This window comes from Perognathus longimembris, chromosome 4 (assembly GCF_023159225.1).
Source record: "Perognathus longimembris pacificus isolate PPM17 chromosome 4, ASM2315922v1, whole genome shotgun sequence".
NCBI classification, from domain to species: Eukaryota; Metazoa; Chordata; class Mammalia; order Rodentia; family Heteromyidae; genus Perognathus; species Perognathus longimembris.
The window spans coordinates 90462977-90489077 of record NC_063164.1 but is presented as its reverse complement, the minus strand read 5'-3'; the positions used below and the strand labels follow the sequence as shown (position 1 = coordinate 90489077).

Here is a 26101-nt window from a genome sequence, read left to right as displayed (position 1 = left end):
AGGTTTCAAACTGACAGATAAATGTTTATTACATCACTTTGGAAGCTCTTTCTTCCTTGTGCTTCTAATTGTCCCGCAAGCATCCAGAGTCCACTTTGTGGAGGAATCAGAGCAGACAAGGGCTGAGCGCAGACATGAGCAGCTCCATTTTGTAAACAAAGTTCCGCCCTTCCATTTTACTCCACTGAACCTCCCTGAAGGGCCCACGGAGATGGCTCCACTTGCTGTCCTGCAGCACGTCGCTCTTGGGAAGATCTTTGCACTGCATCCGAGGAAACTGCACCAGGACCTTGCTGCCACTCTCGGGCCCATTGCGAACTAGGGAGGGAAACTCATGTATCAGTAACTCATCTGCATTCAGAAAACACAAAAGGGAATAGATCCCACAATGCCCTGTGGCTGGCTGTGAATATCAAAACCTAACTGGTGAACAACTTTAGTCTTTTTCAATTCCAAATGCAATTTTTTTTTTCTTTTTTGGTGTTGGTCCTGGGACTTAACTCAGGGCCTGGGTGCTGTCCCTTAGTGTTTTTGCTCAAGGTGAGCATTCTAACACTTGAGCCACTGCTCGTTCCACTTCTGGCTTTTTTTGGTGGTTGAGATCAGACTTTCCAGACTCTTGACTCCAGACTTCAACCGGTCAGAGTCTCAGATCAGAGACTTTCCTGCTTAAGCTGACTCATGAACAGGTAGGATTAGAGGCATGAACCACTGGAGCCCAAGGGTGGTTTTGGAATTTGAACCTCAAAGCCTCAAGCACTCTATCAATTGAACCACACCTTCAGCTGTTTTTCACTTTAGCTATTTTTGGATAGGGTCTTGTACCCAGGACTTGGATGTTGATCCAACCTATACCTTGAAAGTAGTTGGGACTACAAATATGAAACATCAACTCTACCTTGTTAGTTGAGACAATAGTCTCAGTTAAGTTTTTGTTAGGGCTGGTCTCAAACCAAAATCCTCTCAATCTCCACTACCACCCAAGATAGAACTTCAGGTTATAAATGTGGCTCAGGGGCTGGGAAGGTGGCTTTGGGGTAGAGTGCTTGCTTAGTGTGTATGAAGCCCTGGGTTCAATTCCTCAGTACCACATTAAAGAAATGTGGCTCAGCACAATGAAAATCCCTAGCTGAGGGTGAAGTGGAATGCATGCTCAGCATGTCTGAGGCCCAGAGTTCAGTCCCTATAAAAAAAAGAGAAATGCCTAGCAATAAAGAGCCAACAGTGATGAAACGTAGAGTCTCAAGCTGGGGTCCTATGGAGAAATGTAAGATTAATCTACATAATGTATTTGTAAGTTCCTAATGAAATGCTTGCTCACTGGGTGAAGCAACTCCTATAGCTACTCGACAGGCGGAGATCAGAAAGATTGGAGTTTAAGGCTAGCCTGGGTAAAAAGTTAGCAAGACCAGGCTGAGAATATGGCCTAGTGGTAGAGTGCTTGCCTAGTATACATGAAGCCCTGGGTTTGATTCCTCAGCACCAGATATATAGAAAAGTCTGAAGTGGCGCTGTGGCTCAAGAAGTAGAGTGCTAGCCTTGAGCAAAAAGAAGCCCTGAGTTCAGGCCCCAGGACTGAAAAAAAGTTAGTAAGACCACCATTTCAACTAATAAACCAGTATGGTAATGTACATCTTTAATTCTAAATACCTACAACCTAAGGTTGGCATGATGAAAAAGGAGAAAGACCCTATTTGAAAAATATCAAAAGCAAAATAAGGCATGGCCAGAGGAGTGGCTCATGTCCTTGCCTAACAAGCATGGAATCCAAATGCAAACCCTAATGCAGTTTAAAAAAGTACTTAATAAAATATTGAGTACTTGGGCTGGGAATATGGCCTAGCAGCAAGAGTGCTTGCCTTGTATACATGAAGCCCTGGGTCCGATTCCTCAGCACCACATATATAGAAAAGGCCAGAAGTAGTGCTGTGGCTCAAGTGGTAGAGTGCTAGCTTTGAGCAAAAAAAGAAGCCAGGGACAGTGCTCAGGCCCTGAGTTCAAGCCCCAGGGCATTCTCTGTTCTATCCTGTTAGGACTGCTTTGAGGGCCTTTAGGGCCAGACATTGTTATTTTCATGTTTTCAGCTGCTTATTTATTTTATTTTAGTTTATTGACTGATTGCTGGTACTGGCACTTCAATTTAGGGCCTTACTCTTCCTTAATTAGACTTTTCTGCTCAAGGCAGGCACTCCACTCCTATCACCTGAGCCATACCTCCACTTCTGGCTTTTGATGGTTAACTGAAGAATATCTCAGGGCTGGGAATGTGGCTTAGTGGTAGAGTGCTTGCCTAGCATGCATGAAACCCTGGGTTCGATTCCTCAGTACCACATAAATGGAAAAAGCCAAAAGTGGCAAAATGAGCTCAGGGGCAGTACCCAGGCCCAGAGTTCCAAGCCGCAGAACTCCCCCCTCCCCCGCCCCCACCAGCATGTACATGCACACAGGAAGCATCAGCAAGATGGTACCTGAAATGGCATAGTCGCCATTGGGGGAGGCCACGGTGATAGCCGAGGCGTTGCCAATGCTCTCTATGGGGCCCAGGCCCACGTGATTACTGAAGCTCAGGACCTGCCAGCCCATGACCTTGGCCAGCTGCTGAACGGCGTGCACCTGGTGCTGAGACATCTGCATGTGGAAAAGGAAACACTGCAGTGATCCAAAAGGACCACCTAAGCTTTTGTTGGGATTATCCATGTCTAGGGTAGAATTCTGTGCTCTGTGTGAGGAGGCTGTGTGTGAGCACAGGGTCAGGAAGCAGGACCTCACTGTCACTCAGAAGCTGATGTCAGCCAATACTCTGGCTTTCTAGCCCACTGGGCAGCTTGAGCAGAGCCAGGTGACAAACATGGTAAGCAGAGCCTCTCACTGGGACCACTGAGAGTGGAACACACCAGAAGTGTCCTTCAAGTCTGAACCTTGGGCCTCGATAATGCTTATAAGCTCTGTGGCTTCAGGTAATTCAGGGGGAGGCAGCAGGGAGACAAGGCAGTCGAGGCTCCTAGTATTTATTCCTTTGGTATTTGCCCTGTGACATCACTAAAACTTAGTGCCTGGTTACTACTAACAGATTATCTCTGATGGCTCTCCTGCAGTGGATTCTTACTAACCGGAACCTCCTAAGCTTGCTGGCTACTTGGTGTTCAAACTGTGCCTGGGTACCCTGCACCTGTGGAGGCAGGGAGGAGGGCAGGGCTGCAGCTGCACCATCTTCTCACTGCTGGGATTCCTCATCACTGCGGACCTGCACCTCCAGCCTTCTCATTCATGCTAGAGCTATCCAGTCACATTCCAACACACTTCTCTATGCTTGAGTTGATCAAAGCCCCTTAGTACGCACTAGCTAAAAGCTATAAGAGCATCACTCCCGGACGGGGAAAATTAGTACTTTGTATGAGAGCACTTTCATTCCTTATTTCAAACACATCCTTTCTCCCACACTTCAGCAAGCCACTAGATCCCTGTAACTCCATGGAGAAGGGAGGAAAAATATTATTCTTGCTTTACAAACCCAGAGATCAGATCAGGGATTGTCCAGTATAAAAGCTAGTTTGTAGCAGAGTGGGGAGCAGGCCCAGCACTTTTTATACTGCCCCTTAACAGAAGGAGGAGGAAGGAACTCTATTCTAGAGCTTGAGAAAGGTACTGCACTTATTATCATAGCTAATGGCCATTAAGTTTCGTATCTGATCTTCCTTTCTCTACTTTACCTGGGTAATACTGGAAATCATGAGAAACATAATTGATAATACTTCCTTCTCTCAGAACTGGTCCTGTAACTTAAATAAAAAGTTTGAGCTCAAGGCTAGTTTGGGCCTCACAACAAACCTGTCTCATGGTTGAGATAAAACCAAAGCAAGTGTAAACACATCTAGAATAGCGAACAGACACTTTCAATTATGTACCAGCCTACAAAATGCAGTAGAAATTAAATAAAATGGCAAGCAAACAAAATCCCAATGCTTTTCTCTGTATAAGGTTCACTATATTTTAACTACTTCTTTATGCAGTTATGAGAAGAAAGGTTTAAAGACTGTGTGCAACGATTACCTGGGACAGAAGAAAATCCTGTAGCTCCTGCTCCTGATGAGACAGTGTGATCACCCTTCCATCTCTGTGTACAACTCGGATCTGCTCGACTCCAATGTTCAGCTGCAGCTGAATGGACCTGTGCAGACACAGAACTCAGAATCATCTTACACAAAGCCACCACATGCAGTTTTAATATCATGGAGAAAGGTGATGATTTTAACATTAATGGGGGCCAAAGTGCTCATCTTAGGTGGGAACCACCAGTGCACAGCCAACATAAAATTGTAAATTTTTTTGTTGGTGGTGGTGGTCATGAGCTCAGGGCTGGGCTGTGTCCCTGAGGTTTTTTTTTTTTTTGCTCAAAGCTAGAGCTCTACTACTTTGAGTCACAGCACCACTTCCAATTTTCTGGTGGTTAATCAGAGGTAAAAGTCTCATGGACTTTTCTGCCCAGGCTGGCTTCAAACCATGATCCTCTGATCTCAGCCTTCTGAGTAGCTAGGACTACAGGTGTGAGCCACCAATACCCAACTGGGTTTTTGTGTTTGTGTGTACGTGCCTGCCCATATTTGGGCCTGAACTCAAGGTTTGCATTGTCCCTTAGCTTTTTTGCTCGTAGCTGGTGTTCTACCACTTGAGACACAGCTACACTTCTCTGATTTCAAGCCCCAGAACACACACATACTCATATGCATGCACACACACATTTTAACTTGCTTGCTCTTGAATTCTGAGAACTGTTTTCAATTCTCAAGGGAGTAAGAGGACCCAAGCTATAAAAGATGAAGAAAAGCCTGGCACTGGTGGCTCATGCCTGTAATCCTAGCTACTCAGGAGGCTGAGATCTGAGGATTATGGTTCAAAGCCAGCCTAGGCAGGAAAGTCCATGAGACTCTTTTTTTCTTGTCAGTCCTGGCACTTGGACTCAGAGCCTGAACACTGGCCCTGGCTTCTTTTTGCTCAAAGCTAGCACTCTGCCACTTGAGCCACAGTGCCTCTTCTGGCCTTTTCTATATATGTGGTGCTGAGGAATCAAACCCAGGGTTTCATGTATACGAGGCAAGCACTCTTGCCACTAGGCCATATTCCCAGCATGACTCATCTCCAATTAACCACCAGAAAACTGGAAGTGGCACTGTGGCTCAAGGAGTAGAGTGCTAGCCTTGAGCACAAAGAGTCTCAGGGACAGTGCCCAGGCCCTGAGTTCAAGCCCCATGACCGGACGATAATGAATAAATAAAGATGAGGAAAAAGGCACTCAATTTCTCCCTCTAGCTCCTTTCTCTTCTCTGATTCTTTCTCCATTTTACTGTTTTCCTTTTTCTTTTTTTTTGTTTTGGTGAGACAGAGTTTTGCTATGTAGTCTGAGCTTGCCTTAAGCTCAAAATCCTCCTGTCTTAGCTTCCCAAATGCTGGGATTAAGGGCAGGAACTACCATTCTTAGCTCCTCTCTACTAATTCTGTCAAGGCTACATCACTACTAAACCTTCTTCACAAAATTTACATTGGGTACTATAACCAGAATCCCAGTTGTTTTGGTGTTGAGTCTAGACATAAATAAATTGTTGCATGATAGTAATTATCTCTTTCTTTTGTGCTCATTCATTCTCTGAATTATTACAGAAAAATTTAAACACAAAAGGAGATTACTATGCAACTATAGTTTGTGATTCTATTACCTAGTCTTTTTTTTTTTTTTTTTTTGCCAGTTGTGGGCCTTGGACTCAGGGCCTGGGCACTGTCCCTGGCTTCTTTTTGCTCAAGGCTAGCACTCTACCACTTGAGCCACAGTGCCACTTCTGGCTTTTTCCATATATGTGGTGCTGAGGAATCAAACCCAGGGCTTCATGTATAAGAGGCAAGCACTCTACCACTAGGCCATATTCCCAGCCCCTCTATCACCTAGTCTTAACTAGTCTTAACAGGTAAAGACTCACTTTGAAATTTGTTTCACTATATTCAACACCCATTCCTCCCATCCCACTACCAAATCACCCCAATAATCTTACTTCATTAGATACAGAAGAAAGCTAGGATTTACCTTCACTCTGTCTTTCCCTAGAAGTCTCAAAAGTTTCACTGTGTGCTCTTACACTTATGTGAAGTTAAACTGCCACACTAAAAACTGCATTGTAAGTGCATGTTCTGCTCCTGCTTCTGGGGTGGGGTGGGGTGGGGTGGAGTGTTTCTCAAGGTGTTTGCTCACTGTGACTAGTTAGGTCTGAAATATATCAGCTGACATTGGAAAACTAGACACACTAACTCCAGGAAGAGACTCAACTGTATCTTGTCAAGTGCTTATTGGCTAGAGGCTCAAAGGGAAGACTATCTTTTCATGGCTCTGGGACAACTTTACTAACTTCTGACTTGTGAATGTAAATCAAGCATCTCTAAGAACAGTAGAACAAAATTATTTTGCCTCTTCATAGACCCATTGATATCAGCCTGGTTTAAAAGGGATAATCTAAGCTGGGCACTGGTGGCTTACTTAATCCTAGCTACTCAGGAGGCTGAGATCTGAGGATTGCAGTTCAAAGTTAGCCAGCCAGGGCAGAAAAGGCCCTCTGAGACTCTTATCTCCGATTAACCACTCAAAAACTGGAAATGGAACTGTGGCGCAAAATGGTAGATTGCAAAAGAGCAAAAAGAGCTCAGGGACAGTGCCCAGGCCCCGTGTTCAAGCCCCATAATTGACAACAACAAAACAAAACAAAACAAAAAAAGTAAAGAAAGAAAAAAGGCATAATCATGAACTAGACTAGATGCTGGGCCAACACCGGCATCTAGTTTTGTACCTACAAAACTTAGGCTATTGTAAGTACAACATGCAGAACACAAGCTGTAATATAAAAGGCGTCCATGGGCTGGAAATGTGGCTTAGTGGTAGAATGATTGCCTGGCATGCATAAAGCCCTGCGTTCAATTCCTCAGTACCACATAAACAGAAAAAAAGAGAAGTGGTGCTGTGGCAAAGGGTAGAATGCTAGCCTTGAGTAAAAGAAGCTCAGGGAAAGGGCCCAGGCCGAGTTCAAGCCCCAAGATTGGCAAAAATCAATGGCATCCTTGTTTCTAATATGCTAGACTTTCACACTTCTAGGCAAAACTTCAAAGTAGTTGTAATGTGTATATATATAAGAAGATAGGGCCTTCTGCTCAATGCGGAAGCTCCACTGCTTCCTATAGCTCAAATGTGTGAGCCTAATTTACCTAACAGACTATTCTAGACACTCTTACCCCTGTAATTTACTGGAATGTATGTCACTCTAGCAAACCAAAACCAAAAAAGAATTCTCTAGCAAACACCTGTGCCTAACAAGCAACTCAATAAAATGTATAACTTTAATTTCTCTTACTTACTTGCATATTTGTTCATAGCCTTGTGATGTGATCAACACCTTCACACTGGATTCATAAACATCATTGATATTGGACCAATGAGCCTGGATCTGAGGATCCTCAATGCGACTTGCCAAGCTGTCAATGGTTGCAGCTGTTCTTTAAAAGAAAAGGAGCTAAAAGTGTTTAAAAAGTCACCATATCCGATGATAGGGTTTGAATTAACTATATGAAAATTTGGAAATCCAGCTACTATTTTCTTATAAACCCACCATTTGAAAAGCAAAGATTTTAAGGCAACAGCAGAGCTGGGGCCCCGTGGCTCATGCCTATAACTAGCAGGCTGAGCTCTGAGGATCAGGGTTTGAAGCCAGTGCATTGAGTAAAGCCTGAGACTCTTATCTCCAATTAACCACCAAAAAGCCAAAAGTGGTGGTTGTTGATGGTCTTTATTTTTGCTCTAGGGTTTTCTTTTTTTCTTTCAGAACGGCTAAAGGAGGGACTCAGGAAGGGGAGGAGGAAGGTTGAACAAATGCAATCGTGCCATTCAGCATACACTATGTCAGTGTACCTAATATAACGTCTGGACAGGGATGGAGAGGAAACCGGGGAAAAGCAAAGAAGGGGTGACATTACCTGACTCATTACCTGACTCATTAAATGGCAATCTGCCTGTATAATATCTTAATAATAACAATAAAATTACATTAAAAAAAAAAAGCAGGCCAGGCACCAATGGCTCACACTTGCAATCCTAGCTACTCAGAAGGCTGAGATCTGATGATTACAGTTCAAAGCCACCCAGGCAGAAAAGTCCGCGAGACTCTGATCTCCAATTCCCCACCAGAAAACTGGAAGTAGCTCTGTGCCTCAAATGGTAGAGCGCTAACCTTGAGCACAATGAGGCTCAGGAACAGTGGCCAGGCCCTGAATTCAAGCCCCACCACAAGTTACAAAGAAAAGAAAGGAAAGAAAAGAAAAAAAGAAAAGCTCAGGGATAGCGTCCAAGCCCTGCCTAAGTTAAAAAAAAGGAGAAAAGAAAAACAGAGTTAGTAGAAATACTTGGGACAACCTCTTGAACATCACATGATGATTTGCTAGTCTCAACTAACTACCACACTCAGCACACATTTCTGATGATCAAAATTCATAATGCGTCTATTCCTTTAACTCCATTCACTTTGTCCCACTCAGGACAGCTTAGCAGGCCACAGGAGAAAGGCATTTCTCAAGTGCTAATGGACTTTGCATTTACTACTCATAAGTGCCAATGCCTGATCTCTGATATTAAATGCTTGAGAACCTACAAACACCTTGACATATTTTGTAATGGAATTAAAATTACACACGTAGAAAGACAAATAAACATGAAAACTAAGATTCACTAAATATACCTAAAGCTCCTAGAAAAATAAAAGGCCAGGTGAAAAATCAGTGGGAGAAAACAAAATCCTGGTTCTTTGAAAAAATAATTAAGATTGATAAACCTTATAAACTCCACTTAGTACATTAGAGATAGACAAGAAGATACCACAACAAATTAGGAAAAGTAAACCCTTCACAATACCCTAAAACACAGTAAATACAGTATCCTTAAGTAAGTTTAATCAAGGGAAGTGAAAGACCTCTATAGTGAAAACTATAAAATTCTGAAGAAAGAACTGAAGAAGATACAAGATTTTAAGACCTTCCTGACTCAGGGACTGATAGAACCAATATTGTAGAAAAGAATCTATTTCCACACTGCCAAAAGTAATCTACAGACTACACAGTATGAATCAAAATCCCAATGCTATTCTTCACAGAAATAGAAAAATCAATCCAAAAATTAATATGAAAGCATAAATGACCCTGAATAGCAAAAACAATCCTAAGTAAAAAGGCATCACAATATTGAGCTTTCTCTTCTATAAAGCCACAGTAATAAAATAGTATGGTACCAGCACAAAACAGACATGAAGACAATGGAACACAATAGAATAGCTGCAAATAAAACCATACAGCTACAGCCATCTAATTTTCAACAAAGGAGCAAAACCATTCACCGAAGAAGACAGCTTCTTCAACAAATGGTGTGGGGAAAACATTATCAACTTGTAAAAGAATGAAACTTGACCTCTATCTCTTATAAAATCAACTCCAGGGCTGGGAATATGGCCTAGTGGCAAGAGTGCTTGCCTCCTATACATGAAGCCCTGGGTTCAATTTCTCAGCACCACATATATAGAAAATGGCCAGAAGTGGCACTGTGGCTTACGTGGCAGAGTAATAGCCTTGAGCAAAAAGAAGCCAGGGACAGTGCTCAGGCCCAGAGTCCAAGCCCCAGCACCAGTGTGATATGCACATACATAAAGCTATAAAATATCATTCAGGAGCTGGTGGTCCATGTTTGTAATCCTCACATTACTTGAGAGGTTGAGATCTGAGGATCATGGTTCAAAGCCAGCCCAGGCAGGAAAGTCTGTGAGATTCTTATCTATAGTCCAATAAACTACTCAGAAAAAGCCAGAAGTGGCACTGTGGCTCAAGTGTTAGAGCGCTAGCCTTAAACTTTGGGACAGCACCCAAACCTGAGTCTAAGCCCCAAGATGGGTGCAAAAAAATTTAAAAAAAATAAAATAAAATATCATGATTCTGGATTCAGTAAAAAAGAAAAAACAAATCTGGCTTCCTAAGGCACTTTTCTTTTTTTCTTTGATGGTCCTGGGGCTTGAACTTTTGCTCAAGGTGAGCCCTTTACCACTTGAGCCAAAGTGCTTCTGGCTTTTTTGAGTAGTTTATTGGAAATAAGAGTCTCACAGACGTTCCTGCCTCAGCTGGCTTTGAACTGTGATCCTCAGATCTCAGCCTCCTGAATTGCTGGGATTACAGGTGTGAGCAACTGGCATCTGGCTTCTAATCAGCTTCTAATCACACTTCTAATCAGCTCTTTCTGCAATTTTTTTTAACTTAAAAAAGATTATCTTTAGGTTTCCTGGGTTCGGAATGTGGCTTAGCGGTAGAGTGCTATCCTAGCATGCATGAAGCCCTGGGTTCCATTCCTCAGCACTGCATAAACAAAAAAGCCTGAAGTGGTGCTGTGGCTCAAGTGGTAGAGCTCTAGCCTTGAGCAAAAAGAATCCAGAGACAGTGCTCAGGCCCTAAGTCCCAAGCCCCAGGACTGGCAAAACAAAACAAAACAAAAAAAGGTTTCCTGTCAACAGGCTAATTTTTGAGTACAATGTACCTTGGTCATCACCCCCCCCCATTTCCCAATTATGTCTTTGCAAATTTTTAAACATTTAGGTAAGAACAGATATGGATTTAAGTCTTCTCTATATTTAACAGGACAAAGTGGATGACCATAAACTCTTATGTTGCAGCCACCTCCTTCCTTTTTTTTTTTGGCCAGTCCTAGGCCGTGAACTCAGGGTCTGAGCACTGTGCCTGGCTTCTTTTTTTTTTTTTGCTCAAGGCTACCACTTTGCCACTTGAGCCACAGCGCCACTTCTGGCCATTTTCTGTATATGTGGTGCTGAGGAATCGAACCCAGGGCCTCATGTATACGAGGCAAGCACTCTTGCCACTAGGCCATATTCTCAGCCCCACTTCCTTCCTTCTAGAGGAAAAGGTTTGGGCCAAAATATTACCACATGAAGTAATACTGGAAAAAGGATTTCAATTTCATAAATAATGTTTCCTCATCCTTACCTGTTCCTCAGAAAAATATGCTTTGCTTGTTTAATTATTTTTTCCAGAAGCCCTTCACTGGACTGCAATGAATTAATTTCATTTTTATCAAAAGCTTGAGGACCTGAGAGTCTCATTCTCTTGTGGCCAAAAGGTGCACTTGCTGGGTGGGGCATCATGACGGAACTCAAGGTCTGCTTATGAAACTGACAAAAAGCGCCATCTTAGATAACCAGCACAAACTGTAAACAGCACGTCACATTTACTCACAGCAGAGCTGCTATCTTGGACTATGGGAGACAATGTATTTGAATTACAAATAAAAGAAAGGACAGAGATAAATACTAACATTACTAAGTCACACTAATGCAGGTTTGTAAAAAGGGCCCTTCTCAGTTGAAAATTTTATTTTAAAAGTTTTAAAGAATACAAAACAAGTAGGATGCTAGCTACTCAGGAGGCTGAGATCTGAGGATCATGGTTCAAAGCCAGCCTGCTCAGCAGGAAAGTACATGAGACTTTTGTTTCCAATTAACCATCAAAAGCAGGCAGTAGATCTGTGGCTCAAAGTGGTGGAACACTAGTCCCAAGCTAGTGCTCAAGGACAAAAGCTCAGGGACAGAACCCAGGCCCTGAGTTCAAGCCCCAGGAGAGTCACAAAATAGGCACAAAAATACAATATCATTTTTGTTATTGAGCCTCAAGAACAGAATGTATGTAATCAGTAGATAAGGCATTCCACTACATTCTGTACTCCAGATTCTAAGTCTGCCTACTATTAGTATAACAGCAGCTTTTTGGAAACAATGGCTTTTATGTCCTTAAAACCAACTAACCCAGATCTGGGAGTGGGACACAGAGGATAGATATAAGTATTTCTATGTAATTTCTCAGCTCCTAAATTAGTCTTCACTGTCTACAGCCATACCACCCTGAATGTGCCCGAACTCATCTGAAATTAGTCTTCACTGTGAACCCGCACTCTCAAAACCTGGCCACACACAGTACAGCCCATTCAGTAGACATGTCCTGAAGTTAATTGGGCCTTTCCACTCACACAAGCAATGGCCAGAATGTTCCATCCCTTTCGTTCCCCGTCAGAATTCCTCTTCCCTCTGATTTTAGTCATGTCCTGAACCTCTACTATACAGCCTGTGATATATTCCTACCTCTAGAAGGGAGCCTCTTAGCACATAGCAAACATCTTCCACCTCAGGTATTGTGTGTTGTTACTATGTACTGACACTAAGCTGAGGGAGGGGCATGCTGGCCACGGTTCACAGAAACATGTACTTTATTACCTCTCTAATCAGCAGATGCAAGTTGTGCTCTAGAACATAGAGGTGCTCCTCCGCACTTTGCTTCTCAGTGGCTGATTTTTGGGATTTCTTATCATTTGAGGAATGGCACAAAGAAATAGATAACTGCAAACCTATTTATAAACAGGACAGATACAAATTACCTAAGATGTCGAAAAGAACTGTCTTCACACAGTATAACCATAGCTACACTCTCAAATGTCGTCTTAAGGCATAATCATAACTCATTCACAAAAACAAATGCTAAACTTGAAAATCAGGCCTTATGAGCAACATTTTTATTCCAAAATGACCATTTATGCATTTAATAAGCTCATGTATTTTAACCATTCAAATTCTGTTGAATATTTATCATTTCAATTGTATGCTACAGTTCCTGATCTCAAGCTGTGGCTAAGGCCTGGTAAGCAAGCAATCTATTAATTTTTCTTCCTCCCTCCCTTTACAAAAATGAAAACACCAAGATGCTTCTCCTACTTCCATGAGAAAACCATGATGGACTTTTTCTCTTCCCAAACCTATTTCCTTGATAAGACTTAAGTGCAGTCTTATGAATTTATGTGAAAAAAGTGAACACCTAATAACAAACGGATTTCTAAAGTAAGTCTAATTGCATATAAACAGTAAAAATATAACTTCTAAGATTTTGTAACATTATGAGAGAACATTTTTAAACTGACATTTCTATTTAGACAAGGAAACATATATGAAAAAAAATTTCACTTCAAAACAACTACTGCAGCTGCATGCTGGTGGCTCACGCCTGTAATCCTAGCTACTCTACGAGACTCTTATCTCCGATTAACCACCAGAAAACCAGAAGTGAAGTGGATCTGTGGCTCAAAGTGGTAGAGCACTAGCCTTGAGCAGCAGAACTCAGGCATCACGGACAGTGCTGAGGATGAGGGGTCAGGCCTGTACTCTTAGCTACTCCAAAGGCAGAGATCAGGAGTACTACAGTTTGAGGCCAGACTAGGCAAAAAGTTTAGTGAGACCACATCTCAACAAATAAGCAAGTACAGTGGTATTCATCTATAATCCCAGGTATGTGGAAGGCAGAGCTACGAGAACGGTGGTCTGAGGCTGGCCCTGGCAAAAACATAAGTCCCTAATCTGAAACCTAACGAAGCAAAAAGTGCTGAGTCTATGAATCACATGGTAGAACAAAGTATGAGGCTCTGAATCCAAACCCCAGTACCGCCACCACCAAAAAAAGAAATACTGTTACTAATGGTAGTCATGAAAGTATAAACTTGCAACATGCAGTTTTAAAATCTAAGGGCTGGGAATATGGCCTAGTGGCAAGAGTGCTTGCCTCACATACACGAAGCCCTGGATTTGATTCCGCAGCATCACATACATAGAAAACGGCCAGAAGTGGCGCTGTGGCTCAAGTGGCAGAGTGCTAGCCTTGAGCAAAAAAAAAAAAAAAAAAAAAAAAAGCCAGGGACAGTGCTCAGGCCCCGAGTTCAAGGCTCAGGACTGGCAAAAGAAAAAAAAAGAAAATCTAAGAGTGACACCGCTTCAGATGCAGCACAAACTGGTGGTTCTAGCTCAGGCTTTGAGCTGCCTGGATGCCATCACTGACGGCACATCACCTCTGCTGTTATTCTCCCAACTCAGGCCAAGAGACACCCTCAAATCAGTCTTATTATTATGTCTCAAAAGGGCTGGCTGTTCTTACTTGGGAAGGGCTGAGAGATTATCTGGTTTTTCACCACGATGTGAGGTATTTGTGATTTAATTTGAACGGCTTCTCGAGAGAGCTGTGAAAAAATTTCTTTACACAAGAGAACATTTTGTGCTGCTTCTAATTTTGTCTGCCAATGTGGGGAGCCTGAAAGATAAGTATAGGTATAATTCAAATTCCATATAACTCAGAAAACTCTAAAAGCTAGCAAAACATATTATTTCCAAATTATAAACATCTCACTTCTTTTAAACAAACAATACTAGTAAGTTTAATCCCAAAATAAAAGTACAGTTAAGTTGTTCATTTACTTACAAATTATAAAAAGTAGTAACTTCAAAACTAGGCATAATGACCTATGCCTATAACCAAAGGACTTGGAAAGTTGAGGTTAGGAGTACAAGTTCAAGGCCACTCTGTCTCAAACAAATAAACAAACAAACCAATTATAACAGGCTGGGTGCCAGTAGCTGATACCTGTAATCCTACCTACTCAGGAGGCTGAGATCTGAAGTATTACAGTTCATAGCCAACTCAGAGAAAAGTATTTGAGGCTCCATATCTAATTAACCAGCAAAAAGTCAGACTGAGCCAGGTGCTGATGGCTTATTCTTGTAATCCTAGCTACTCAGAAAACTGAGATCTGAGGATCATGGTTCAAAGCCAGCCTGGCCAGGAAAGTCTGAGAGACACTTATCTCCAATTAACCACCAGAAAACCAGAAGTGGAGTCCTGGGTGGCGCAAAGTGGTAGAGCACTAGCCTTGAACAAAAGAGTTCAGGGACAGTGCCCGGGCCCAGAGTTCAAGCCCTGTGATCAATAGGAGAGAGGGAAAAAAAAAGAAAAAGCCAGGCTAAACGTGTGGCAATCAAGGTAGCTGAGTAAGCACAAACCCTGGTACCAGAAAAATAAAAAAGTTAGTTTTTAAGTTATACTTCCTACTGTTCTTACTTCAAAGCACCTATTTTCCTTTTCTATATTTATGCTTGATTTATCTGTAAATGTAAATTAAGATTTAAAAAAGGATGGCACATAATCATACCTGGTTTGGATTTGGGCAAAGGCCGCTTGAAGAGATTAACTGTGCCAAGATCACCAATGTCTGGAGCCTGCTTCTGAATAGAAACCTGTATGACAATAAAAACATAAGAAAACATTAGCTAATTAGCTTTAAGGAATATTTAGTAAGATTGACTGAGGAATTCCTTCGCAAATACCTTGATGTATGCAGACCCCTCTAAATCACTGGGAATTTGGACATCCAGGGGACAGTAGTCTTCAGGTATCTTCTTATCCAGATCAATATCTGTGTTCTTTATGACTTCAAAGGTGCCATGATGGGGAAAGAGAGATCCTAACGAGGTATTCAAGATAGGGAAACAGAAAACATTAACATACATATGTTAACTATATATATATATATATTTCACATGCACAAAAATTAAGTTCCCAATAAAAAATGTTGTATTTTTTTGGGGGGGGGAAATAGTAGTGAGGAAAGGGGAAAAATAAGTAAGCAGAATAAAAAACTGTTATCTTTTGTGTGTGCATGTGTGCTGATACCAGTCCTTGAACTCAGAGCCTGGTACTGTCCTTTAGGGTTTTTGCTCAAGCCTAACATGTTACCACTTCAGCTTTCTGGTAGTTCATTGGAGATGAGTCTCACAGATTTTCAGCTTCCTGAGCAGTAATCCTAGCTAAGATTAAAGCATGAGCCATCCGTGCCCAGCTTGTTATTTATTTATTTATTTTTTGCCAGTCCTCGGGCTTGAACTCAGGGCCTGAGCACTGTCCTTTCCTTCTTTTTGCTCAAGGCTAGCACTCTACCACTTGAGTCATGGTGTCACTTCCAGCTTTTTCTGTATATGTGGTGTTGACGAATCGAACCCAGGGCTTCATGCATGCTAGGCAAGCACTCTACCACTAAGCCACATACCCAGCCCTTGTTACTTAAAAACAAAATAAACCTGGGTTGGGGATATAACTCAGTATTTTCAGTCTCATGGTGTCATTATGATATAAAATGCATAGGCCAAATATTTGGAATGCAAATTTGGATAACAAATATGCAAATATTTTGATAACAAATAGGTATGCTTGTAGAAGATAATTCCTCAGGACTGAGGTCTCAGGAATGAGATACCACTGGGGCTCAGCCTCTGTTCCCATATAACAATGGAAACGTTTTAAATCTAGCAATAGAAAGATGAAGAACGTACACACAGTCTTTTTTCAACCATTTCATATACAGACACACACATGCAATGTAAGTGAATTCTTTCACAATCAAGGATGGTCATCTGTAACTGTATTTGCATATGATTATTTGCCCAGAAAGCACTGCTTCTCATAGTCTACCTAGTAAAATGCAAAAACAACTTTATTAGCTTTATAGGTGGATTTTTATTTTCTTGGTTCAGAGCTCCCATTTCACACCAATGCTGAAGCATCTGGGTCCTCCAGCATCTCACTTCACTCCCTCAACTTACCTTCTTTTAACTTTAAGATATGATGGCTTGCTCTGGCACAAGTCCTTGTCATATGGCATCACTCTACTACTGCTAACACAAATGTCCCAGCCAGGACTCCTTGCTTCAACTCTTAGCACTGAAAGCTTTTACTCTATTGAGCTGTAACACCGACACAGTACAGGGGTTCAGATTATAGCTAGGTTACTTATTATAGGGCTATCATAGAAATAGTTTTGGTTGGGCAACCATGATTTATTGATGTAATCTTAGCTCCTCTGGAGGCTGAGGCCTGGAGGATTTGCAGTTCAAAGCCAGCAGGGACAGAAAAGTCCCAAGAGACTATATCTCCAATTAAACAGCAAAAAAGATTGGCGATATAACTTAAGTGATGGAATGCCAACTATGAGTGACAGGCCCTGAGTTCAAAACCTAGTATCAACACAAAAAAGGAAAAAGGAGAATGGCATTATTGTATTCATACAGAAATAAACTTTTTGAATTATGTTCAGGCACAAAATGTATTTTGAAATTAAATTTTTATTATCTTATAAAAATAAACTTTTAAAATGTAGCATGCAGCTGACAATTATTAAAAAATGTAACATTAGTCAATCCTATAGACTTACACAAGAAGCAGTTTTTAACAATCATCTATACCTGCACTTCTGTAGCTCAGATCTCCAAGAATTTTATCTCCAACTTTTCTAAGTTTCCAGTGTTGCCTTAATCTCAAGAGCTCAGAGTTGAAGTCTCTTTGCAGCTTGTTCTCCTGGTTCTCGGTAACTGATTTAGTCAGTCTTTCTGCACCCTTCAGGAGGATTTGTGCTGCTCCAGCAAGTGACTTCTTTTTAGATATCAGCTGCAATGTCTGAGGATTCTATCAGAAACAGTCTATCAAGTTTTCTATCCAGAACTGCTGCTCTGTATGTTTAGATGACATCTAAATTACATGGTTCAATAGTAACAAGATATCTACTTTAGAGAAACTTCAGAAATTAAGGAGAGGATGAAGTATACACAACAATCTGTTACAAGATAATCTTATCCTTAGCACGGCCAAAAAGTTTTCAAGATAATAAAACATTGTGTGGGAAGTGTGGCCCGAATGTTAGCATCTTTACCTCATAAGCCTAAGACCCTGGGTTCCATCCCAGTACCAGAAAACAAAGAAACAAGCCATAAATTAACAAAAGAAAATCTGAACCTATTTCTCTGGTCAACTCACAAAGATCTCTGTTAGAGAAAAAACATCACAAATGGACATGAGGACTTGCACTGCACACTGGTCACCTCTACCAAAGTGAGCTTAGACACAACCCCTTTGTGACATGCTGCCCCGCCACTGCTATTCACAAGCATTCTTCTGTATCACTCACATTCTAAGGTGTGTAATCTGGTACAGGAGGCATGGCTTCATGGTCAAGAGAAAGAAAGCTCAGCTGAGGAAATTTCCATTAGTTTAACTTCTTTGAACCAGGAACTCAGCGTGACAAAATGAACACCAGGAAGCTGGAACTGATGTGTATTTAGAAGGTGAGGTCAAGGGCAGAGGGGCAGATGGATTCAGAGAGGAAGGGTGGAGAATGAGGTCAAACAGTCAATGTATGTATGTGAAAATGGAATTAGGAAAACTGAGGAGATAAGGTAGGGTGGAAAGAGAATGGGGAAATGATAAAAAGGGTAACATTGGTCAAGATGCACTGTACTTGAAGACTGACATGTTGAATTGAAACCCCTTTGTACAACTACTTAAAGATAAGAAAGCCCAGCAAAAAAGGAGTAACAGAGGGCTGGGAATGTGGCTCAGTGGAAGAGTGCTTGCCTAGAATGCATGAGGCTTTAATTCCTCAGTACCACAGAGAAAATAAAAATATATAAAGAAAGGAAGAAAGAGAAAGAGAGAGAGAGAGAGAGAGAAAGGAGGAAAGAAAGAAAGGAAGGAAGGAAGAAGAAAAAAGAAGTGACACGGGGGGGTGATACAAATTGATTGGAACTGAGCCTCTGAGTTGAGTATGTAAGAAAATAAATCTATTATCCCACTGAATGTAACTTACATGAGCAAAAAGCAGTATATATACAGACACTACAATGCCTGTTGTATAAAATTTGATTTAATTAGTGAATGAGTGATGGGCATACCTGTAAAATGATCTTATTTGCCATAACCTATTGAACTATGAATGAAATCATGTAGCATTAGTATTGAATATACTGCATTAAATGCTGATTTATGAAAACTCATCACAAATCAAAATCTATGTATCATATGCAAATACATATATAGTCATGATCACTGTAAATTAGTATATTTTATTAGATAGTACTAAGGTACTATTTGCTTTAGCTTTAAAGAGTGGAAATAACCAAAGTTTTGCAGAAATACCACAGTAATCCTTTCATCACATAAGGGAACGTAACAAAAGCAGCTCTGAGAGGCAGCAAACCAGCTCCTGGAGACTGCTCTCTGAAAAGCAGAGGGGTGGAGAAGCAGGCCCAATGAGTGAGGTGCTAGAGTTCAGGTTTTGGCTCCCAAACTACTGGCTTGACTACAACATAACCAAAGGAAAAATCTCTATGCCTTAATTTTCTCTTTTCAGAAGAAGTAGATTTAATGAGCTCTCTGAAGTCTTCAGCTCAACATTTCTAAATTCCAAAGCCATTGCTTCTGATCTTGTTTTCCTAAGGACTTTTCCAGTAGTTTCCTCATTCACTGACCCTACATTTCCCAATTCCTCATTCTGCCACCCCTCTTTCACATTCAAATGTTCAAAGACTAAATTTTTTGTTATGATGTACAGAGATTAAACTCTGGGGCTTGAGCTTGCTAGGTAGGTAGGTGCTCTACTTCTTAAAACCACTTCTTCAGTTCTGAATACATTTTTTAAAAAATATATTTATTGTATTGTACAGGTGATGTACAGAGGGTTACAGTTACATAAGTCAGGTAATGAATACATTTCTTTTTGAACCATACCACCCTTCCTTCACTCTTTTTCCTTCCCTTCCCCCACCAACAAGTTATGTAGTTCATTTTCAACAGTGTTTAGTGAGTATCACTGCTGTGTTTGTTCACTTTTTGTTCCTTTTTTTTTTTTTTTTCTGGCCAGTCCTGGGCCTTGGACTCAGGGCCTGAGCACTGTCCCTGACTTTTTGCTCAAGGCTAGCACTTTGCCACTTGAGCCACAGTGCCACCTCTGGCCATTTTCTATATATGTGGTGCCGGGAAATCGAACCTAGGGCTTCATGTATACGAGGCAAGTACTCTTGCCACTAAACCATATTCCCAGCCCCTGTTCCATCTTTTTGTACCCCCCTCTTACCCTCCCAAAGACAAACAACCAAAAGGAAAATACAATAAAAACAGCAACAAGAAAAATATGTTGGGAGTTCATTTCATAAATTATTTTATATGATCATATGTACATAGCTATGGAGTCTTTGTGATTCTCTCCTAAGCATATCCTTTGGTCTCAACTGTGTAACTGTCTAGAGACCTGTATATTTTATGATGTTCCAGTGTTGTTTTTATTTTATTTTTTACCATCCAGTGTGTTTACTTGCAGATTTATAGGCACATTCTAGTTACCATAAACGAGGGAAACCATGTAACCTACATTTCTTTGGGTCTGGCTTACTTTGCTTAATTTAATTTTTTTCCAAGTCTTTCCATTTCCTTACAAATTAACAATATTATTCTTTCTGATGAAAGACTAGAATTCCATTGCATTGAATACTTTGTTGTTGCTGGTGGTGGTTGTGGGCTCAAACTCAGGGCCTGCACATTGTCCCTGAGCTTTTTTTTGCTTAAGGCTAGTAGTCTATGTAGTAGTGTCACTTCTGGTTTTCTGGTAGTTAACTGGAGAAAAGAGTCTCATAGATTTTCCACCAAGGGACTGGCTTTAAACCACATCCTCAGATCTCAGCCTCCTGAGTAGCTAGGATTACAGGCAACTGGAGACCAGCTGAATACACTTTTTTTTTTTGGCCAGTCCTGGGCCTTGGACTCAGGGCCTGAGCACTGTCCCTAGCTTCCTCCCGCTCAAGGCTAGCACTCTGCCACCTGAGCCACAGCGCCCCTTCTGGCCGTTTTCCATATATGTGGTGCTGGGGAATCGAACTGAGAGCTTCATATGTAGGAGGCAAGCACTCTTGCCACTAGGCCATATTCCCAGGCCCTGAATACACTTTTTAAAAATCAAGTATTAACATCTACTTAGCTTTCACTATGTTCCAAAAGTTAGCCTATTGTTCTGAAAAATCACTGAAAAAAAAAAAAAGATTCAAGGGGAGACTTGAGACTTTTTTCTATGGAAAATAAACCAGTACAGTTACACAAAGACAGAAGGATTTAAATCCAAGTTTATGTGACTTTGTCATCACAAATTGTATACCAAAAACTAAGGACCCAGATTGTAAAAATTTCTAAATATTTGGGAAGCTTAAAGATAACATTATGAACAAATCTCTTCCAAGGGCAAATCTATAAGAAATGTGGTTTTATGACTTTGCTTGGGACCAGCTGGACTTAATTTTTCAAGAAAAAAATAGGGCCCACCACTTGGCGTTAGAGGCTTAGTCATAACACTCAGGTCACAGAACACCAGCCAGTAAGTAGATGAAAGCCTCAGACAACGAGTTCAAGTCCTGGTCCTGGTCTCAAAAAAGGAATGGATTTAAAAAAATATGTGGTACCTATACAAAGTGGAATTTTACACAGCCATTAGAAAGAATTACATTACACCATTTGCAAGGCAATGGATGGCCCTAGAACAAATCATGCTAAGTGAAGTAAGCGAAGCTCAGAGAGAAAAACAGCACGTTTTCACTCATATGAGGTTATGCCTAAAATACACTGGGGCATGATAAACTATATAGGACTCTAGGCATGCACACATAGTGAGGCCAATCAAAGCCTATGAGCCTTTGATCATAAATAGTATTTATCAAAATAAACTCCAGGAAATGGAAACAAGAGCTTTGTTGTTTTCTTTTTGTTTGTTTCTTTATCTGTCTTTGGGAGGGAAAGGGGGCACAGAAATGGACAAAGGGTGAACAAATACATCAGTGGTATTCACTAGACACTATGTTGGGAATGAACTATGCAACCTGTGGGTGGGGATAGGAGAGAAAAACTGGAAGTAGAAAGTGAAGGAAGGGGTAACATTGTCCAAAAAGAAATGTACTTATTACCTGACTTATGAAACTAATCCTTCTGTACAACACCTTTATAATAACAATTTAAAAAATAAAATTTTGTTAAAAAGGTAAGAAACACACAAAAAAAACAGCATACAATCAAAAGTAAAGGGAACCACCCAAAACAGGCACACAACCAAAAAATAATCCAGGAATTCATTAAGAAATTATTATTCAAATGAATATTACAATACCTGTTTTGGAGGAATTGCATCCTGAGAGACTGGGTCAAGAGTCATAAATTTTTTATCTCTAACAATACTGAGGACATCATAGAGCACACACATTTCTGTCAGAGCACTTCTCAAATTGTTCCTCACTGAGTCCCAAGGCCATAAGGAAGGTTGAAATTTTACTAACCCTAAAAAGAGAAAGAAGACAGACAAATTATTACACTGAATAGAAGACAGAAAAATCATGGTTTAAATTTTTGTTCTTTTGTTTTGTCTGTCGTGTGGCTTGAGCTCTGGGCCTGTGCATTGTCCCTGGGCTCTTCAGCTCAAGGCTAGAGCTCTACCACTTGAGTCATAGTGCCACTTCTGGTTTTCTGGTGGTTAACTGGAGACAGTGTCTCATGGACCTTCCTGCACGAGATGGCTTTGAACCACTATCCTCAGATCTAAAAGGAAAACTATTTTTCTTTCAAACAACCCCCTTTTACCTCATTGCTCTCCTCCCTCCCTTCCTTCCATTTTTTTTTTTTTTTTTTTTTTTTGTGCCAGTACTGGGGCTTGAACTCAAGAGCCTGCCTGGGTGCTGTCCTCAAAGCCAGGGCACCACCATTTGAGCAGCAGCTCTGCTCCACTCCCGGATTTTTTGGGTGGTTAATTGGAGATAAGGGCCTCACGTATTTTCATGCCCAGGCTGGCTTCCAACTGCGATTCTCAGATCTTAGCCTCGTGAAAAGCTGGGATAACAAGCCTGGGCCAGTGGCACCTGGTTCCTTCATACTTTCTTGAATGCTTGTCAACACTTAATATAACCTGCTTGCTAGAGCAAAACAAAAGGATGTCTCCTTTTTACAGTTTAAATCTGCCACTAAAACATCACAGGTAGGCACTCAATTATGTTTCGAATTTATGCAAGCTTTTGTGTGTGCCAGTACAGGAACTTGATCTCCAGTTCTGGGTATTGTTCCTCGGCTGTTTCCATTCAAGGCTAGCCACCACCAAAGCAACAGCTCAACTGGGGACGAGTCTCAGTGTGTCCTGCTCAGTCTGGCTTCTAACTGGGATCCTCAGGCTGCTTTGGCGTTAGGATCACAGGCGGGAACCACGGGTGCCGGGCGGGCCTTTGAATAAACTGCGCCCTTCCTTCAGCATTTACACCCGACACCTGAACAGATGTAAATTTCCGGGGCAGAGGTTCAAAAGGCCGAGTGCTCGCGCACGGAGCCTCAGCCCCGATCTGGAAGGAGCCGTCCACGGCCTCTCCTACCTTCCTCGTCGTCGGGGTCAGCGCTCGCGCCCGGCCAGTCCTGCGCGTCGCCCTCGGGCCCCGCTGCCTCCTCCTCCTCGGAGCCCGAGCCCTGGCTGAAGTCGATGCGCTGGGCCAGGCGCGCCAGATTCTGGGACATGGACAGCGGCTGCAGGTACGTCTCCGTGCCATCCAGGCCCACCTCCTGCACCTGCTTCTCGCAGGCCGATTCGATGCTGATGCGCACCGCGCGCACCCCGGACATGCTGCCGCCGCCCGGGACCCCGAGGGGTCCAGCCGGAGGGGAGAAGCCCGGGCGCCTGGGCGGACCGCGGGACACCGAGCGAGACCCGCGGAGCCCGCGGCGCCCACACAGCCACGGAGCACGCGCGCTGCACGGCTCCCAGAGAGCACCGCGAGACTCCGCCCGTCCCGCGGGTCTCACGGCAGGAAGTGCGTGCGCGCGCGGAGATCCCCGGGAGGATTTCCGGCCGGGTGAGCTTCCGACCAGGACCGGAAGGCCTCCGGCCAGTGATTGCATCGACTGCTCCAAGAGGACAGGCGAGTCTCGGCCCGTCTGCGCTTTATTTATTCTTGAAAGTTTTAGTAGGAACTTATTTCAGTGCAACAGAGCTAAAAATAGGGAGAACTTTAGGGGAAATAGAGACGTTTCCTGCTCCCTGTTCAGGAAATGGGAGCCTGGCCTCCATGGTTTTCACCTATAATCCTAGCTACTCTGTAGGCTGAGATCTGAGGATCGACTTCAAAGCCAGCCAGGCGGGAAAGTCCTCCAGTCTAATCTCCAGTCAACCCACAAAAAGCTGTAAGTGGAAGCGTGGCTCAGGTGGTAGAGCGACCATGTGAGGCTCGGAGTTCAAACCCCGGTACTAGCGCACACAAAAAAACAAAACCCAAAAGACCCTCCTTATTTGCATTTTAAGAAGTGTTAGCTGCTTGAAAGTGATTCAAGGTCACGACAATAAAAGAACTCAGTGGATTCTATTTTGACGAGAGTCCTGTGACGCTGAGACTTGACACCTAGAGTAGAAACATGTTTGGTGATGTATAAACTTAAAGACACAATGCCGGGTGCCGAATGCTTGTAATCCTAGCTACTCAGGAAGCTGAGATGATAGTGGTTTGAAGCCAGCAGGAAAGTATGTGAACTCTTATCTCCAATTAACCATAAGAAGCAGGAGGCTGGAGCTGTATAGTTCCAGTGTTATAGCACTAGCCTTGAGCACAAAAAGCTCAGGGATAGCGACCAGGCCCAGAGTTCAATCTCCACAACCCCACAACTGGGGGGGGGGGGGGGGGGAGACACAATTGGAAGAAAACAATCATGCTCATCACCACCTAAAGTTAAATTGCGTATGCTTTGAATAAGGAGACTGGGGCTAAATAACATGCCTTGTTCTTACAGCCATCCTGGTGTCTTTCTGGGTGGTGGGGGCTTTTCACCTGCCTTTGAAAGGCCTAGAAGTGAGATATGTACCATTCTTTGGATTGCAGATGTCATGCTGTTTAGCCCCAGGAGAGCTTTGCTATTATCTTCCTAGATAGTTTGTAACCACCTCTGTATATAACTTTTATAATGACAATACTTTAAAAAAAATTAATATTTGTCAAAATGAACTCTAGGAAATGGTACAAAGGTTTTTCTGTTGTTGGTGGTGTTGACCAAAAAGAAATGCACCCTTTATCTGACTTAAGTAACTGTAACCCCTCTGTACATTACCTTTATAGTAACAATACAAATAAAATAATATGATTCTGGTATCACACTCAGCCTTCCTTCTGTTGGGCAAGCCCTGTGCCAATGGGGGTAATCCTCATCAGTCTTAACCTTGCTTGGGATGTTTCATCCTAAACCACAAGTCATCTGACTCATCTGTGTGGGGTGGGCTGAAACCTCTATCCTGGGTTCAATCAACAGAACCACAAAAACAAGAATAGAAGTTTTAGATTAAGCCAGTAGTGGGGGTATACGCCTACGACCCCAGTACTCAGGAAGCTGAGCCCAAGACCAGCCTAGATCCTGTCTCAAAACAGTTAACTAGGGAAACTTCAGTCACCTGTCAAAGAGGGAAAGCAGAATCAATAATTCACTCTCTATAGAAAATACTCCAGTCATATCCCCTTCTTATACCAGAAGGGGGAAGAGGAAGCTTACAAATTGATTAAATATGTACATTGGAAGAAGTTTCTAAACTGTAATCCTAGCTACTCAGGAGGCAGAGATAACAAGGATTTTGGTTGCAAACTGGCACAGGCAGCAAAGTCCTAGAGATTATCTCCAATTAATCACCAAATTGTGGTTCAAGTTGTACTGTGCCAGCCTTAAGCAATAAAGCTAAGGGAGAGTGCCCTGGCCCTGATTCTAAGCCCCAGTACTGATTAATACTGATTAAAACAAACAAACAAAAAAAAACTAAGAAAACTTCATTTAGTTAGGATCAGGTATAGTAGTTCTCACTTGTAATCCTAGCTACGTGGAAATAGAGATGTGGAGGATCATGATTAGAGGCCAACCCATGCAAGAAACAATATCAAGATATAAAATGCAAACAATCCAAATACACTATTGATTATATGCTTAATACTATATTGTTCCTAAATTAACACATTGTTGACATTGCTAAAAGTGGAAAATTGGCTTCTAGCTAGTATTATTAAGAAAACCAAGGGGCTGGGAATGTGGCTTATTGGTAGAGTTCTTGCCTAGCATGCAGGCAGCCCTGGGTTTGATTCCTCAGTATCACACACACAGAAAAGGCCCAAAGTGATGCTGTGGCTCAAGTGGTGAGTGCTAGTCTTGAGCAAAAGAAGCTCAGGGATGGGAACAAAGCCCTGAATTCAAGCCCCAGGACTGGCAAAAAAAAAAAAAAAAAAAGGAAAAAAGATCAGGTACCACTGAACCACTGACTTCCACCTGTAATCTTAGTTACTTAGGAGGCTGAGATCTGAGAACT

At 42.1% G+C, this 26101-nt stretch overlaps 1 protein-coding gene and 2 long non-coding RNA genes across 3 annotated transcripts; all 3 read right to left on the bottom strand.

Annotated features, from left to right (window-relative positions):
- On the bottom strand, positions 1-23521 carry Med17 (mediator complex subunit 17). The gene is made up of 12 exons (XM_048345631.1): positions 23151-23521; positions 21908-22074; positions 17175-17394; positions 15264-15400; positions 15089-15173; positions 14041-14193; positions 12339-12469; positions 11059-11243; positions 7390-7527; positions 4051-4168; positions 2469-2628; positions 1-318 (listed from the first exon to the last, which is right to left on the bottom strand). Exons 1-12 carry the CDS (start codon positions 23392-23394, stop codon positions 107-109), a joined length of 1950 nt encoding a protein of 649 aa, XP_048201588.1. The 5' UTR covers positions 23395-23521; the 3' UTR covers positions 1-106.
- LOC125350778 lies at positions 5631-6613 on the bottom strand. The gene is made up of 2 exons (XR_007210814.1): positions 5946-6613; positions 5631-5716 (listed from the first exon to the last, which is right to left on the bottom strand). It is a non-coding gene; the product is annotated as an uncharacterized LOC125350778 (long non-coding RNA).
- Positions 10583-11058, bottom strand: LOC125350779. The gene is made up of 2 exons (XR_007210815.1): positions 10957-11058; positions 10583-10734 (listed from the first exon to the last, which is right to left on the bottom strand). It is a non-coding gene; the product is annotated as an uncharacterized LOC125350779 (long non-coding RNA).
- Positions 23522-26101: the final 2580 nt, after the last annotated feature.

Coding starts and splice junctions, on each gene's coding strand:
- Med17 (XM_048345631.1), bottom strand. CDS start 23,394: ATGTCCGGGGTGCGCGCGGTGCGCATCAGCATCGAATCGGCCTGCGAG. Junction 15,401..17,174: donor TCTGAGCTACAGAAGTGCAG/GTATAGATGATT, acceptor ATACCTCGTTAG/GATCTCTCTTTCCCCATCAT. Junction 7,528..11,058: donor CATATTTTTCTGAGGAACAG/GTAAGGATGAGG, acceptor TTTCTTTTAAAG/AACAGCTGCAACCATTGACA.